This window comes from Palaemon carinicauda, chromosome 1 (genome assembly GCF_036898095.1).
Source record: "Palaemon carinicauda isolate YSFRI2023 chromosome 1, ASM3689809v2, whole genome shotgun sequence".
In the NCBI taxonomy this organism is placed as follows: Eukaryota; Metazoa; Arthropoda; class Malacostraca; order Decapoda; family Palaemonidae; genus Palaemon; species Palaemon carinicauda.
Window position 1 is genome coordinate 303,617,754 of NC_090725.1, and position 18,271 is coordinate 303,636,024.

Consider the following 18,271-nt stretch of genomic DNA (forward strand, 5'->3'; position numbering starts at 1 on the left):
GACTTTTAAATACTTTTTGATGAATAATTAATTGTGGTGGGGGTATTTTTCATCATCAATACTTAATTTTTTAAAACCGACAGATTAACTAAAAATCCTAACAATGTATGTCTTTTCAAACATCATAAATCTTACCTTGATATGAAGCCAAGGGTTTTCTTCTAATAAATATCTTGTCAATTAGGATCAATTCTCCTTATGAAATTTCTTGGTTCTGCATTACTTATATCCCCTATTCTCAATTGGTGCTGCATATTATCAAAATAAAATAAAATAAAAATCAGGACACTATGGTAAAACATAATAAACTCTTCTGTAATAGAATTAATGAAGAAATTTGGGAATGAACAATGCGAAATAATTAAAACTTTGTCTATTCTTTTCTTTTAATGTATAGATACTTTTCTTTAGTCAAAATATAAATTTTGTTTGCATGATTGCTGGATCACCTTAATCGAGTACAGTACTGTATATAGTAATGTTATTTAATACTGTAAATGTTTTCTTTAGGGGAATTATAGTAGGCACTTTGTTATATACCTTGGGTAGAATATTTTGTAAAATTAGCTGTCAAAAGAAAATCTGTTGGCCCTGTATCAATATTAAATAATATATCATTTGCTTTCTTACACAGATTTCTAAAATGGCTGGAGCATATAACAAGTCATATTACTTTTTGGGGACAGAATTGGGTTTTGAAGTGCATTATAACTGACTTTTAATTTATCAAATAAGATATTTTCTTTCCTATACAACTTTATACATAATTTTTAAGATAAACTACAGTATTTAAACATACTGTAAGAACAATATTTTCTATCTATACATTATAAACATTTACAATCTACTTTTTGGCAAGTTCAACAGGTAAATCTTTTAGGACACTAATGATAAATCTAGTTTATCGATTATTTTTCGCCATACTGTGAATGGCCCAATTAATTGAAGTCTTCCATGCATTTGACAAGGCTTCGTCAAACTTGGAACGAAAGTGTTCTAGAGCTTCGTCCTCTGTTAGATCTAGTTTCTGTGAAAGAAAGACTACAATCAGACATACCCAAATATTGTATTCCTTATAGTAATATATACACAAGTGTAATCCCTCACATTATGTAGTGCTAGAGTACCTCAGTTGAGGAATTTATTCTGTTCCAGGAGCAAGCTTGTAAACCAAAATGCAAGTGAACCAAAAGAATTTCTCCCAGTTCCCCATAAGAATTAAATGAGTCTCTCAATGCATTACCCTATGTCCATAAATATACATATACTCTGATTATTAAAGGTTTGTCATGTTATGTAAAGAAAAATTTATAACCAGTAACATTAAAAATTAATACAAAATCATTCACAATAAAGATTAGAAATATTGAAAAATTAATTCAGACTTTTTACCTCTGATAGTCTTGGATGGCGTATGGTAGAGGAGAATAGGGTTACTGCTTGGGGGAAGAAATTCCCTCCATGAAAACTTGAGGAAGTTTAACTTCAAGTATTAAGGTTTGCATTGCTAGGAAAAATGACAGGAAAATTGAAATATGCTAGCTATTATCTAAAAACTCCAATATAGAAAAATAAAGCATATAAATAGGGATAATTTTTTCCTTTTCTTGAAAAAGAAAGTCTCTTATTCTTCAATATCTTTAGCTTCCTTACTCCTAAGATACAAAATTTATACAATATCTTCGTTGCATCTACTGCATATTTGATCACTTGATCAATATCTTCGTTGCATCTACTGCATGTTTGACCGCTTGATCAATTTTATTTTCATTTTCCCATTTGAAAACTAGCAGGCTTTATATGACATATTTAGTTTTACAGGATGAAGGACACACTTGTGTTGAATTGTCCATGGTGTTTAAACGAATAAGGAAGATGGATTGCCAATATCCCAGGTATCGGATAATTATCTAACCTTTTTGTACAATTTGACAGAGGGTCTGATTAAACAGACTCAAGTGAAGAAGAGGCAACAAGTATGCCAGGTCTCCATGTTTGTCTCATTTTCCTGTGGAAAGTTCAAATGAGCTTGAACCTGCGATTTCTCCCCTATTACACATCGAGTCCATGCCTTGCATGTTGATGTACTGGCTCCAGAGCAGAGGAGATAATATTTCTTTAGTATTTATGTCACATCAGATACCTTATTCTAGCCTTTAACAAGTTCTTGGAGACAAAACAGCATCTCCCAATTTTTTTTTTTTTATCATCATCATCATCATTCAGCCATGCTCGTTGAGAACAGTGGTGATCAATTAAGACATTATACTATTAGCTAATATATCAAATTTTCATGGGCTACATGAAAATTTAGTTATTTTTATGTTAACCAGACTAGGCTTGTATAAAATATTGGGGATCTGTATCACTGATATTGAGAACAAAGATCACAAAGTTGAAACACTCGTATTGAAATGAGATATTAGCGAAAAACTTCATAACAGTTGAAGACCGTTAAAATTATGTCTGTGCAGCTCAATGGCCAGATTTAGAATGAAGGCTCAGAGTGCTGTCAAACCCGCATTACCAGTGGATACTGGGTGGTAGTTGCCAGAACCTTGATGATTATTCTTTCGATGTTTCCTGACTTCACTATAATATTACCCCTATTATTATTATCACTGTATTACTATCCAAGCTACAACCCTAGTTGGAAAAGCTAGATGCTATAAGCCCAGGGGCTCCAACAGGGAAAAATAGCCCAGTGAGGAAAGGAAATAAGGAAATAAATAAATGAAGAGAACAAATTAACAATAAATCATTCTAAAAAAAAGTAACAACGTCAAACCAGACATGTCATATATAAACTATTAACAACATCAAAAACAAATATGTCATAAATAAACTATTAAAAGACTCATGTCCGCCTGGTCAACAAAAAAGCATTTGCTCCAACTTTGAACTTTTGAAGTTCCACTGATTCAACTACCCGATTAGGAAGATCATTCCACAACTTGGTAACAGCTGGAATAAAACTTCTAGAGTACTGCATAGTATTGAGCCTCATGATGGACTAAAGGACGAAGGTTTGCATTTGCGTAAGAATAAATTGAGGATTTACATAAGCAATATGTTATTTTCCTTAGTAAAATAAATTTTTGAATATACTTACCCGATGATCATATAGCTGCATCCCTGCTGCCCGACAGAAAAAACCTACGGGCGGAATACGCCAGCGATCGCTATACAGGTGGGGGTGTACATCAACAGCGCCATCTGTCAAGTAGGTACTCAAGTACTCGATGTCAACAAAGAACCAATTTTCTCCTCTGTCCACTGGGTCTCTATTGGGGAGGAAGGGTGGGTCCTTTAATTTATGATCATCGGGTAAGTATATTCAAAAATTTATTTTACTAAGGAAAATAAAATTTTTCAATATTAAACTTACCCGATGATCATATAGCTGATTCACACCCAGGGGGGTGGGTAGAGACCAGCATTACATGTTGACATTATTATGAGCTAAGTATTCCGTCTTTCATTTTAGCAGTTATTCAAAATAACAAGCATAAAATAAATAAGTACCTGGTAAGGAAGACGACTTGAACAATTACTCTGCCTTTTTAAGTACGTCTTCCTTACTGAGCCTCGCGATCCTCATAGGATGCTGAGCGACTCCTAGGAGCTGAAGTATGAAGGGTTGCAACCCATACTAAAGGTCCTCATCAAAACCTCTAATCTAGGCGCTTCTCAAGAAATGATTTTGACCACCCGCCAAATCAAGTAGGATGCGAAAGGCTTCTTAGCCTTCCGGACAACCCAAAAATATTTCAAGAGAAAGATTAAAAAGGTTCTGGAATTAGGGAATTGTAGTGGTGGAGCCCTCACCACTACTGCACTCGTTGCTACGAATGGTCCCAGAGTGTAGCAGTTCTCGTAAAGAGACTGGACATTCTTAAGATAAAAGACGCGAACACTGATTTGCTTTTCCAATAGGTTGCGTCGAATATACTTTGCAGAGATCTCTTTTGTTTAAAGACCACGGAAGTTGTGACAGCTCTAACTTCGTGTGTCCTTACCTTCAGCCAAGCTTGGTCTTCCTCATTCAGAAGGGAATGAGCTTCTCGTATTAACAGTCTGATAAAATAGGATAAAGAATTCTCTGACATAGGCAAAGATGGATTCTTAACTGAACACCATAAAGCTTCAGACGGGCCTCGTAAAGGTTTTTAAAATAGAACTTAAGAGCTCTTACAGGACATAATACTCTTTCTAGTTCATTTCCAACCATACGATAAGTTTGGAATATCGAACGAAATTGGTCAAGGCCGAGAAGGCAGCTCGTGTTTGGCTAGAAAACCAAGTTGTAGAACATGTAGCCGTTTCGGATGAGAATCCGATGTTCTTGCTGAAGGCATGAATCTCACTGACTCTTTTAGCTGTGGTTAAGCATATCAGGAAAAGTCTTAAAGGTGAGATCTTTCAGGGAGGCTGATTGAAGTGGTTCGAACCTGTCTGACATAAGGAATCTTAGAACCACGTCTAAATTCCAACCAGGTGTAACCCAACGACGCTCCTTCGTGGTCTCAAAAGACTTAAGGAGGTCCTGTAGATCTTTATTGTTGGAAAGATCTAAGCCTCTGTGACGGAAGACTGATGCCAACATGCTTTTGTAACCCTTGATAGTGGGAGCTGAAAGAGATCGTTCTTTCCTCAGATATAAGAGGAAGTCAGCTATTTGAGTTACAGAGGTACAGTACTGGTCGAGGATACGGATACTGACTTGCACCAGTTTCGGAAGATTTCCCACTTCGATTGGTAGACTCTAAGGGTGGATGTTCTCCTTGCTCTAGCAATCGCTCTGGTTGCCTCCTTCGAAAAGCCTCTAGTTCTCGAGAGTCTTTCGATATTCTGAAGGCAGTCATACGAAGAGCGTGGAGGCCTTGAAGTACCTTCTTTACGCGTGGCAGACGTAGCAGGTCCACCCTTAGGGAAAGTGTTCTGGGAACGTCTACTAGCCATCGAAGTACCTCGGTGAGTTATTCTCTCGCGGGCCAGAGGGAAGCAACTAGCGTCAACTTTGTCCCTTCGTGAGAGGCGAACTTCTGCAGTACCTTGTTGACAATCTAGAATGGAGGGAATGCATATAGATCTAGATGTGACCAATCTAGTAGAAAGGCATCTAAATGAACTACTGCTGAGTCCGGGATAGGTGAGCAAAGTATTGGGAGCCTCTTGGTCATCGAGGTTGCGAAGAGATCTATGGTTGGCTGGCCCCAGGTGGCCCAAAGTCTCTTGCATACATCCTTGTGGAGGGTCCAATATGTTGGAATTATTTGTCCCTTCCTACTGAGACAATCTGCTATGACATTCAAGTTGCCTTGGATGAACCTCGTTACTAGTGAAAAGTCTAGACCTGTTGAACAGGAGAGGAGGTCACTTGCGAACTCGTACCATGTCAGAGAGAAGGTCCCTCCTTGCTTGGAGAAGTACGTCAAAGCAGGGAGTTGACCGTGTTCACCTCCACCACTTTGCCTTGAAGGAGAGACCTGAAGCTTTTCCAGGTCAGACGTACTGCCAGAAGCTTCTTGCAGTTGAAATGCATTGTCCTTTGACTCGAGTTCCATAATCCCGAGCATTCCCTACCGCCTAATGTCGCACCCCAGCCTACGTCCGATGCGTCCGAGAAGAGAACGTGGTTGGGAGTCTGAACAGTCAGGGGAAGACCCTTTCAAAGGTTGATAAGTCCTTTCACCAAGTCAGACCAGACTTTATCTTTCCGGAAACCGGGATCGAGACCGCTTCTAGCGTCTTGTCCTTTTCCAGTGAAAAGCTAGATGATACAGAAGAGGACGGAGGTGTAGTCTTCCAAGTGACACAAATTGAACCACGGATGACAGTGTCCTAACCAGACTCATCCACAGCCTGACAGGGCAGTGTTCCTTCTTCAGCATCTTCTGGATGGATAGCAGGGCTGGGGGTTGATCGTCTTGTTCAGCAATGTCCTCATCAGAGGGTTCCTCATCCGAAACTGATGAGGAAACGGCAACGGAGTGGGCAACGTCTGACTCGCTGAATCCGGTCGCACTGGTGGATGCGTGACGGAGCCGGACACAAGATCATGGTACTGCTGCACAGTCTGTGAACTGTCAACCATGGGGACGCGAGGAAGTACAGCGTCAACCCGAAACTGTCTAGACTGTCTGGGTTGTGCAGTCAACCCGCTACCGGGTTGCTGAGGTTGCCGCACTGCGTCACAACAAGTCACCTCTGCTGGTTGTTGAACGTCTTCCTAGTGACACACTGAACGTCCACAACCACCTCCGGGAGTCGCTTAACGTCAACGTGCGACTGGCAACCCACACTGGGTCGCACCGGTGGAGGAACCATCTCAACTGGCGGACGTGAGTAGGATACCTCAGCGTCAACAGGGCGTACAACCAACCGGTAGGAAGGTTGTTGGCTAGAAGGTTCTTCTCCGTAAAAAATCCTCTATCAAGGACACAAGCTTGGACTGCATGTCTTGCAACAAAGCCCATTAGGGTCTATGGGAGCAGGTGTGGCAACAGACGGGGTTAGCGACTGAAGCGGAACCATTTACCATCCCTGGAAGCATTGTTTAGGAGGCTAAGCAGCTTAAGGCTCCTCTCCAAATGACAGAGTCCTCAAAGGAATATCAGAAGGAGGGGGAACAGCACTTTCTCATCTACAGGAACCATGTCCGAGAAAAGCTAGGTTATCTCAGTGAGGGTTTCACTGGTGCATAAGCAGCAGACCAGAAGGCAACGTTATGTAACTGCTTGACAGTCTGTGAACTGTCAAAAACTGAACTGTCAACCACAACAGGTGCGTGAGGACATACAGCACTGGTGCATTAGTAGCAGACCAGAAGGCAACGTCATGTAACTGCTTGACAGTCTGTGAGTTGGCAACAACCAAAGCTGTGTGGGGAAGCCTCAACTCCTGACTGACTAGTCTGCTGCGGGCGAGTGGCGGTAACCACAGTGGGTTGCGGAGGCTGACACACCGTGTCAAAACACGGCAGCTTGTGGTAGCTCACGCACGGCAACGGAGTGCTCCGTGTGTCTGAGGGAGTCAGCATGCGTCTGGCAGGGTCGACTGCGCATGGGTGGAGGAGCTCTCACAACAAGAGTGTGGGAGCAGGCAGCCATGCTGGGCGCACAACCGTGGCAGGCTGTAGGCCAACGGGTGCATCGTCAACCTTCTCCGCAGTCGGAGTGTGGGAGCAGGCAACAACCAAAGCGGAGTGGTGGTGCGTGGTGGGGACTGCCGTGGGTTGTGGAAACTAACGCATCGCGTCAAAACACGGCAGCTTGACTCCACCTTCCCACTGCTGATGCGGTAGCTCACGCATGTTAACGGAGGGAGCCGCACGTCGGCTAACGTTAACATGCGTCTGGCAGGGTCGATTGCGCATCGGAGGTGGAGCTCTCCGCAGCCGGAGTGTGGGAGCAGGCAGCCTCAGCGTGAGCTGGGCGCACAACCGTGGCAGGTTGTAGGCTAACGAGAGCAGTGTAAACCTTCTCCGCACGAAACTCCTGCATAACCGCAGCTAACTGAGTCTGCATAACCGCAGCTAACTGAGTCTGCATAGACTGCAGTAAAGACCACTTAGGGTCTACAAAAAACGGCAACAAACGGAGCTACTGTCCGTTGTGACTGAGGGTCTAAAACCGCTGGTGCGGCAACAGACGGAGTTACTGCCTGTTGCGGTACCACCTTGCCTCTCTTGGGAGGTGTGCAGTCGTCGGATGACTACAGCGAGTCCGAACTGACCCAGTGGCTACACCTAGGCCGTTGGACTTGCGCGGAAGGGACCGACTTGCACTTAAAAAGCTGCAAGATTTGGTCCATGGTTTCTACGAGAAACCTCTTCCGCAGACGAGGAATAAATGGGCTCTCTCGTCTTTGTGTGGGTGGGGCGATCACGTCGGCAACGTGTGTAGATACGCCCGAAACCACGGAGGGAAAAACGTCTGTTCGTCGATCAAGGCCTGTGGAACCCATAAGTCGTTCGACATTACTTCTCCCCTGGGCTTGGGAGCTTGTAAGAGGTCCCGGACTAGGTGAACAACTGGCACGAACAGACGAACCCTCGGACGCAACACTGTAACACTTTGCGCATATCACTTTATCACTTTTGATTTTCTGTTTGCACTTATTTCACTGAAATCGAAACTTTAACTGATTTCTACCTGAAACACGCAATCCTATCCTTCATTAAAAGGTAGTAATTGCGAAAACAGTTTTACAATGCAACAGAAAAACATAAATAAAGATAAAGAATTCAGTGGCTGGAAAAGAGACTAAACACTAGATCAAATAAACTACGTTTACAATCTCTCACCGCATAAAGCCTGGGAACAAGAATAAAACTCTAGAAACGTTTTACCTTCTTCCCCTACAGCGACTAGGGAGAAGAATAAAAAACGAGAACAACGTTACCCGCTAGAACGAAACGTTTATTCTCTCTCTCTCCCTCCGTCTCTATCTCTCTCTCTCTTCTCTCTTGACTTAGCACCTGAGAGAAGAGCCCAATTATATATCGTTAAAACATGTTATTTGCTAAAGGAAAAAACTGAAAGGTTTCCCAAATAAAAAGTTCCTTTATTTAGAATTTAAACCATTTAAGCTAAGAAAGAATGAACGAAACGCTAGAATCGGTTTACTCTTACTGCAACGTGAAACCGTGATACACTCTCTCTCTATCGTAATGATAGAGCGCATGTTGAACGTTCTGAACGTCAACAACTGCGGAGACTAAAAAACTAAACGTTAGTTCATCTTTGAAAACAGTACGAGACTATCAAAGAAATTCTTTCATAAAACATTAAAATTAAAAAAGTATTAAATTCTTAAAAGGTTAAATACGATATGACGGGCTCAATGTTAATTAACTTAGGTTCCAAGTAAGGACCGCCTACTATTAGGAAAGGTCGCATATAAACATAAAAATTAATTTTTATAAGTTTATAATAAATGGAAAGTTAATCGAAGAGGCCTATAAAGGCGGAGAGATATAAAATAAATAGATCTATAACTTGTTAAGCAAAATTACCAAAAACCTAAACACACTTCCCTCTAAGGGAAGGGTCGGCCAAGTGAAAGAGAGTCCATACTCTCTTCGTCACCAACACTTCCGTCTAAGGGAAGGGTCGGCCATTTAAAAGTGAAAGAGAGTCCATACTCTCTTCGTCACCATAATTAAATCTATCCAAAACGAGTTCAAGTTTTGAAATGAAGATAAAACCCCTGCATAGCGAAAGCTCAAAACTGGAATAGTGTACTTCACCAAATCGTTGTGAAAACAAATCCAGTTAGGGACGGCGTATTTAGTAGGTCTTGCCAGTGGCACGACAGAGGGAAAATTTGTTCTTTGTTGACATCGAGTACTTGAGTACCTACTTGACAGATGGCGCTGTTGATGTACACCCCCACCTGTATAGCGATCGCTGGCGTATTCCGCCCGTAGGTTTTTTCTGTCGGGCAGCAGGGATGCAGCTATATGATCATCGGGTAAGTTTAATATTGAAAAGTTATATTTTCATAAAGACAAAGAAAATTCACCAGAATTGTAAAAGGTGCGTATGATTTCTATACCAACAGATCACTCACAAACATTTACAAACTGCTAATAAAAAGAATTAAACCTCAATGTATCACTTACCAGGGTCTCTTTTAAATAATTTAGCTCCTTCTCACTTTTTAATTCAGGTAACCCAGTAGATATCATCATAGCAAAGAGGGAGATGATGAATGATCCATACCGACGCAGAATAAGGAAAGCCTGGAAGAAATTTGAATAAATGAATAATAGTGCATACTGTAAATGCAAAATTTTCTGGATATTTTCCCATTACTGTAATGTAAATATCACGACCTTACTCTTTCACATACTGTACTCTACATTTATCATCCATGCATAAAAAATAGAATTTTTTTTTTTTTTACCACAGTAAACTCAAACCTCTCATGTAAATAAATGTGTAATGCTACATGAACATACACTTAGTTATTTGCTTACATAAAACAAAAATTTCCTTTAAATGTTAAGATTTTATTCCTGTAGAAATAATTCTATTTGCAAATATTTTTTCTGATTTTATATTTAAACCTAGGCCAAAAATAACAAAATTAAGTCACTAGAAATTTAAAAACTTGTACAACAACTAAAATCAAATGAACCAATCAGAACAAAATGTTATGCTATCTCAGTTTCATCATATTAAAATTAAAGTAAAAATTGATCCGTGAAAATAACCCCCATTACTTTTCTTTTAATTTTATAGCCTTGATATTAGAAAATATTTATAGCAATCTATCATTTACATTACCTTATTATAATTAAATCATGACTCAAATGGTTGCTAACCACTTTACAACTTTAACTTAGTTTAAGTCTCCAAGTATGCAAATACTATAAGTAAGTTTTTATAGCAATGTATCCTTTACTTTCCTTATTATAATTGAATCATGTCTCAAATAGTTGCTAGTCACTTTACAACTTTAACTTAAGTCTCTAAGTATGCAAACACTTCAAATAAATTAGACTATAGAGAGTTTCCAAGTATGTAAACACTAAGTAGATTAAAATTTTGAAGTCACTGAATGAAAAAAAATTCTAAACAAGCAAACCATTCGCACCTGCTCACAGAACCCTTTGAATTTTATGAACTCGTCTGAGCGAGTTTGCCGTCCTTTGGTAATCACGTGGATGAAGTCGTGCGTTAAGACAAACGGTTGTCGTTCTCTCTTAATTCCAAACTTTTCTTTAAAGTGGCCAAGAATATGTCCAAAATCAATATGGAAGAGTTGGCCATTCTTCAGGATCATTATGTTATCCGAGTGGCGATCGGCAATTCCTAAAACATACGTTGCAACGCAGTATCCGGCACAGGACAAAGTGAATTCATGAATTGCTTTGTTCAACATGCTTTCAGTTGTGTTGTGATCTTTCAACCAAGCTGCAGACATAAGAAAGTACTCCAATAAGTCACATTAATAATTAAATAAAACTAAGAAAGATGAGGTTAATTTCTGAGAAAATTTTAAGCTAAGAGTCTCAATTCAATATGAAAACTGTCTCAATGTTTTAAAAATACCAAAACCACATAACTTTATCACCAAGATTTCAGAATACAGCTATAATAAATAAGAACTGCTTGCCAGGATAAATACCACATATAAACAAAAACTGCCTAAAGTAGCATGGAAGTAAAATCTCCCTTGTATTTCATTAACATTATTAGAGGCCTAGTGAATAGAGTAATCATTTGGTATTTATTTTAGAAAAGTTTAATAAAATATTTCCTTTGGCAAGCAAAGATTTAATCAACTCTATCTAGTTTATTATGTTGGAAACAGAAGGACACTGTAAGGCTCTTAATATCTTGTACAGCTAAAACAATACATTTTAAAAGCTTTACTTTTATAATGTATGCTAAAAAAAAATTATAAAGTACATTTTTGGGCTCAAGCCATGTCGTCCTGATGGAAGGTTCCTAATAGTAGCTTCCAAGGGATATATGAACTACAGTGATATTCCCAGAGAATTTACCTTTAGGTCTCCAGAATTCTAACTCCTGGCGCGAATATCGTTAACAATCTCTTAAGGATATCCCATAAATCAGGGGACGTATAGCTTGATACGACACATAGCGATCTTCACCCCGAATAGCGTTTTTGCTTCGAGGGGGAAGAGTGGCAATTTTGAAAGGGGAGCCGTTATCAAGGTTACCCTATTTCCCATACTACTATTGAGTATCAAGACGGCGGTCATTCCTAATTTTGTTGCGAATTCGCACGGTGGTCTAACTTTTTCGATCAATTCTGCAAGGATTATTATGCAATCTCTAGCTTCTTTCGCCTCTGGAAAGTTGAGTATTGATTCTTTACAATGTATATATTTTAGCTCCTGTTTCACAGTGAAATATGTTATTTTTATAATAAAATAAATTTTTGAATATACTTACCCGGTGATTATAATAGCTGCAACTCTGTTGCTCGACAGAAAACTCTAAGGTAAAATTCGCTAGCGATCGCTACACAGGTTGCGGGTGTGCCCAACAGCGCCATCTGTCGTCCAGATACCCAGTACTCAATGTAAACAAAGAACTCAATTTTCTCCTCGTCCCACTGCGTCTCTATTGGGGAGGAAGGGAGGGTCCTTTAATTTATAATCACCGGGTAAGTATATTCAAAAATTTATTTTATTATAAAAATAACATTTTTCAATATTTAACTTAGCCGGTGATTATAATAGCTGATTCACACCCAGGGGGGTGGGTAGAGACCAGCAAAATATGTTTACATTATTATGAGCTAAGAATTTTTATTTCATTTTAGAAGTTATCAAAATAACAAAAACAAAATAAATAGGTACCTGGTAAGGAAGTCGACTTGAACAATTACTCTGCCTTTTTAAGTACGTCTTCCTTACGGAGCCTCGCGATCCTCTTAGGATGCTGATCGACCCCTAGGATCTGAAGTATCAAGGGTTGCAACCCATACAACAGGACCTCATCAAAACCCCTAATCTAGGCGCTTCTCAAGAAATGACTTTGACCACCCGCCAAATCAACCAGGATGCGAAAGGCTTCTTAGCCTTCCGGACAACCCAAAACAACAATAAAAACATTTCAAGAGAAAGATTAAAAAGGTTATGGAATTAGGGAATTGTAGTGGTTGAGCCCTCACCCACTACTGCACTCGCTGCTACGAATGGTCCCAGAGTGTAGCAGTCCTCGTAAAGAGACTGGACATCCTTAAGATAAAAAGACGCGAACACTGACTTGCTTCTCCAATAGGTTGCGTCCATTATACTTCGCAGAGATCTATTTTGTTTAAAGGCCACGGAAGTTGCGACAGCTCTAACTTCGTGTGTCCTTACCTTCAGCAAAGCTTGGTCTTCCTCACTCAGATGGGAATGAGCTTCTCGTATTAACAGTCTGATAAAATAGGATAAAGCATTCTTTGACATAGGCAAAGATGGTTTCTTAACTGAACACCATAAAGCTTCAGACAGGCCTCGTAAAGGTTTAGTTCGTTTTAAATAGAACTTAAGAGCTCTCACAGGGCATAAGACTCTTTCTAGTTCATTTCCAACCATATTCGATAAGCTTGGAATATCGAACGATTTCGGCCAAGGTTGAGAAGGCAGCTCGTTTTTGGCTAGAAAACCAAGTTGTAGAGAACATGTAGCCGTTTCAGATGAAAATCCGATGTTCTTGCTGAAGGCATGAATCTCACTGACTCTTTTAGCTGTGGCTAAGCATACCAGGAAAAGTGTCTTTAAGGTGAGATCTTTTAGGGAGGCTGATTGTAGCGGCTCGAACCTGTCTGACATGAGGAATCTTAGTACCACGTCTAAATTCCAACCAGGTGTAACCAAACGACACTCCTTCGTGGTCTCAAAAGACTTAAGGAGGTCCTGTAGATCTTTATTGTTGGACAGATCTAAGCCTCTGTGACGGAAGACTGATGCCAACATGCTTCTGTAACCCTTGATAGTGGGAGCTGAAAGAGATCGTTCTTTCCTCAGGTATAAGAGGAAGTCAGCTATTTGGGTTACAGAGGTACTGGTCGAGGATACAGATACTGACTTTCACCAGTTACGGAAGACTTCCCACTTCGATTGGTAGACTCTAAGGGTGGATGTTCTCCTTGCTCTAGCAATCGCTCTGGCTGCCTCCTTCGAAAAGCCTCTAGCTCTCGAGAGTCTTTCGATAGTCTGAAGGCAGTCAGACGAAGAGCGTGGAGGCCTTAGTGTACCTTCTTTACGTGTGGCTGACGTAGAAAGTCCACCCTTAGAGGAAGAGTTCTGGGAACGTCTACTAGCCATCGAAGTACCTCGGTGAACCATTCTCTCGCGGGCCAGAGGGGAGCAACTAGCGTCAACCTTGTCCCTTCGTGAGAGGCGAACTTCTGCAGTACCTTGTTGACAATCTTGAACGGAGGGAATGCATATAGGTCTAGATGTGACCAATCTAGAAGAAAGGCATCTATATGAACTGCTGTTGGGTCCGGGATTGGTGAGCAATATATTGGGAGCCTCTTGGTCATCGAGGTTGCGAAGAGATCTATGGTTGGCTGGCCCCAGGTGGCCCAAAGTCTCTTGCATACATCCTTGTGGAGGGTCCATTCTGTTGGAATGATTTGTCCCTTCCGACTGAGACAATCTGCCATGACATTCAAGTTGCCTTGGATGAACCTCGTTACTAGCGAAATGTTTAGACCTTTTGACCAGGTGAGCAGGTCCCTTGCGATCTCGTACAACGTCAGTGAGTGGGTACCTCCTTGTTTGGAGATGTACGCCAAGGCCGTGGTGTTGTCCGAGTTTACTTCCACCCACTTTGCCTCGAAGGAGAGACTTGAAGCTTTTCAAGGCCAGATGTACTGCCAACAGCTCCTTGCAGTTGATATGCATGCTCCTCTGACTCGAGTTCCACAGTCCTGAGCATTCCCGACCGTCTAGTGTCGCGCCCCAGCCCACGTCCGATGCGTCCGAGAAGAGAACGTGGTTGGGAGTCTGAACAGCCAGGGGAAGACCCTCTCTTAGGTTGATATAGTCCTTTCACCAAGTCAGACAAGACTTTATCTTTACGGAAATCGGGATCGAGACCGCTTCTAGCGTCTTGTCCTTTTTCCAGTGAAAAGCTAGATGGTATTGAAGAGGACGGAGGTGTAGTCTTCCTAGTGACACAAATTGTTCCACGGATGACAGCGTCCCTACCAGACTCATCCACAGCCTGACTGAGCAGCGTTCCTTCTTCAGCATCTTCTGGATGGATAGCAGGGCTTGATCTATTCTGGGGGCTGATCGTCTTGTTGTTCAGCAACGTCCTCATCAGAGGGTTCCTCATCCGAAAACTGATGAGGGAAACGGCAACGGATGTGGGCAACGTCTGGCTCGCTGAGTCCGGTCGCACTGGTGGAGGCGTGACGGAGCCGGACGCAATATCATGGAACTGCTGCACAGTCTGTGAACTGTCAACAACCATGGGTGCGCGAGGAAGCACAGCGTCAACCCGAGACTGTCTAGACCGTCTGGGTTGTGCAGTCAACACCCTACCGGGTTGCTGAGGTTGACGCACTGCGTCAAAACAAGTCACCTCTGCTGGTTGTTGAACGTCCTGAACGTCAACAACCACCTCCGAGCGTCGCTTAACGTCAACGTGCGGCTGGCAACCCACACTGGGTCGCATCGGTGGAGGAACCACCTCAACTGGCAGACGCGAGTAGGTTACCTCAGCGTCAACAGGGCGCACAACCGACCGGTTGGAAGGTTGTTGGCCAGAAGGTTCGGTAGCAACCTTCTCCGCATTAAAGTCCTCTATCAAGGACGCAAGCTTGGACTGCATGTCTTGCAGCAAAGCCCATTTAGGGTCTACGGGAGCAGGTGTGGCAACAAGACGGGGTTAGCGACTGAGGCGGTACCGTTTACCATCCCTGAAAGCCTTGTTATGCGTGACATAATTGTACAGCAAAACTTCAAAGGCTCGAAAACAGCTGTGAAGTTGACCTGTAAACAACTTGGAGCGTCTCCTGGCCAGGCGCCAGGGAGAGTCTACGAGAATTGAGAAGTCTATCTGGGCAGAGGCATGAACTCCCAAGCCGAGAACTTCTCTCGTGTCATATCAGACTCTCGCTCTATAAACCAGTTTAAAAGAAGGGAAAGCAAAGGCTGTATCCCTCAAACTCCTCCTGGTGAAAAACCAGTCGCCTAGCCAACGTAACGCTCTCTAGGAGAGCGAGAGAGCACTAGCTTAAAAACAACGGCTTCGAAGTAGCTAGGCCTAGTGTAAGCTCTGACGTTTAGGCGAACGAGGAGCAGCAGTTACAAAAAGATCCGGACAAAGATCCTTAAAAAAATCATCATGATTTAATTAAAGTCCATAGGAGGCTAAGCAGCTTTAGGCTCCTCTCCATCTGACAGAGTCCTCAAGGGAATATCAGTAGGAGGGAGAACAGCAACTTCCTCATCTACAGGAACCTTGTCCGATAAAAGCTGAGTCTCAAGCAAGGGAGAGACCTACCGTGGTGGCAATGCTTTACAAGCAGAGTCCACACTCACTGGTGCATTAGTAGCGGACCAGAACGCAACGTCATGTAACTGCTTGACAGTCTGTGAACTGTCAACCACCACAGGTGCGTGAGGACGCACAGCGTCCACTAGAGACTGCTTTGACTGCCTAGACTGAGCAGTCAAAACAACTCTAGAATGCGGAGGTTGACGCACAGCGTCAAAACAAGTCAACTCCGATTGTTAGTGAACGTCTTGAACGTCAACAGGAACCTCAGCAAGTGGCCTAACGTCCAAATGCGGCTGAAAAACCACACGAGACCGCATCGAGTGTGGTTCTAAACAACCTGACTGACGTGACTAAGCTACGCCAACGTCAACAGTAAGCACAAAGGAACGTTAGGTTGGCTGAAAGCCAGGATATCGATGAGATAAACGGCTAGACTCAATGGACTAATCGGCTGAATAGTCTTCCATAAGGGAGGCAAGCATATACTGCATGTCTTGCCATACAACCCATTATAATTAAGGATCAACGGAAATGGTTGTGGTAAGAGACGAGGGTAACGTCTGTGACCGCAACACTTTGCCTACAAAAAAAGACTCTCGGAGTCTGTGTTACGCTTTTGTTAGGCGGCGAGCAGTTATCCGATGACTGCATAGGGTCAGAGCTGTCCTAATGGTTGTAACCAGGACGCTGGACCTGTCCTGAAAGGACTGACTTTCGCTTAAGGGCTTCGAAACCTTGTGACAGGTTTCTTATGCGAAAAGCCTTCGGATGACGAGGAGAAACAACGTCTCTCTCGTCTTATGGTAGGGGAGATCTTGGTAAGATACACCCGATACCATAGAGGGAAAACGTCTGTTCGTTGGTCAAGGCCTCTCGAACCCATAAGTCGTTTGACATTACTTCTCCCCTGGGCTTGGGAGCATGTAAGAGGTCCCGGACTAGGTGAACGACAGGCACGAACAGACGAACCCTCGGACGCAACACTGTAACACTTTGCGCCTCGGACGCAACACTGTAACACTTTGCGCCTCGGACGCAACACTGTAACACTTTGCGCATATCACTTTATCACTTCGATTTTCTGTTTTGCACTAATTTCTACCTGAAACACGCAATTCTACCCTTCATTAAAAGGTAGTAATAGCGAAATCAGTCGTATAATGCAAGCTCATTAATACCAGCAAAAAACAGAAAACATATTTTAAGATAAAAAAATCAGTGGCTGGGAAAGAGACTAAACACTAGTTCATATAACTACGTTTTCAATCTCTCACCGCACATAGCCTGGGGACGAGAATAAAAAACTAAAAACGTTTTATCCTTCCTCCCCGTACAGCGACTAGGGACGAGAGTAACTCGAGAACAACGTTACCCGCTTGAACGGAACGTTTTCTCTCCTCTCTCTCCCTCCGTCTCTATCTCTCTCTCTCTTTCTCTCTTGATTTCGCACCTAAGAGAAGAGCCCAATTATATTTCGTCAAAAAAACATGTTATTTGACTAAAGGAAAAAACTGAAAGGTTTTTCAAATAAAAAGTTCCTTTAAAATAGAATTTAAAACATTTAAGCTAAGAAAGAATGAACAAAACGTCAGAATCGATTTACTCTTACTGCAAAGTGAAACCGTGATACACTCTCTCTCTATCGTAACGATAGAGCGCATGTTGAACGTCCTGAACGTCAACAACTGCGTAGCATAAATAAACTAAACGTTAGTTCATCTTTGAAAACAGTACGAAGACTATCAAAGAAATACTTTCATAAAATATTACACTTAAAAAGTTTTAAATCCTTAGCTCTTTAAAAGCTAATTACGATATAAAGAGCTCAACGTTGATTAACTTCGGTTTCCAAGTTAGGACCGCCTACTCTCAGGAAAGGTCTATATAAACAAAACATTAAAATTATTTTATATGTTTATAATAAATGGAAAGTTAATCGAAGAGGCCTAATAAAGGCGGAGAGATATAAAATATATAGAGGAAAATCTATAACGTGATAAGATAATTACTAAAAGCCTAAACACACTTCCGTCTAAGGGAAGGGTCGGCCATTTAAAAGTGAAAGAAAGTCCATACTCTCTTTGTCACCATAATTAAATCTATCCAAAACGAGTTCAAGATTTAAGATGAAGATAAAACACCTGCATAGCGAAAGCTCAAAACTAGAATAAAGTACTTCACCAATTAGTTGTGAAAAAACTCCAGTTTAGCAACAGCGAATAAGTACGTCTTGTCGATAGCTCGACAGAGAGAAAATTGAGTTCTTTGTTTACATTGAG

The 18,271-nt window shown here is 41.7% G+C and overlaps 1 protein-coding gene across 3 annotated transcripts in view; it reads right to left on the minus strand.

Moving 5' to 3' along the window:
* Positions 1-401: 401 nt before the first annotated feature.
* The window catches only part of LOC137658478 (phosphatidylinositol 4,5-bisphosphate 3-kinase catalytic subunit delta isoform-like), a 106,760-nt gene continuing 88,890 nt past the window's right edge, over positions 402-18,271 (minus strand). For all 3 annotated transcript variants that reach the window (XM_068393241.1, XM_068393224.1, XM_068393232.1), the window contains exons 20-22: positions 10,606-10,925; positions 9,629-9,748; positions 402-1,027 (exon numbers count right to left, since the gene is read on the minus strand). In XM_068393241.1, the coding sequence (XP_068249342.1) occupies positions 902-1,027; positions 9,629-9,748; positions 10,606-10,925 (566 nt within the window). In that variant the 3' untranslated portion in view covers positions 402-901. The remainder of the gene's footprint in view (positions 1,028-9,628; positions 9,749-10,605; positions 10,926-18,271) is intronic.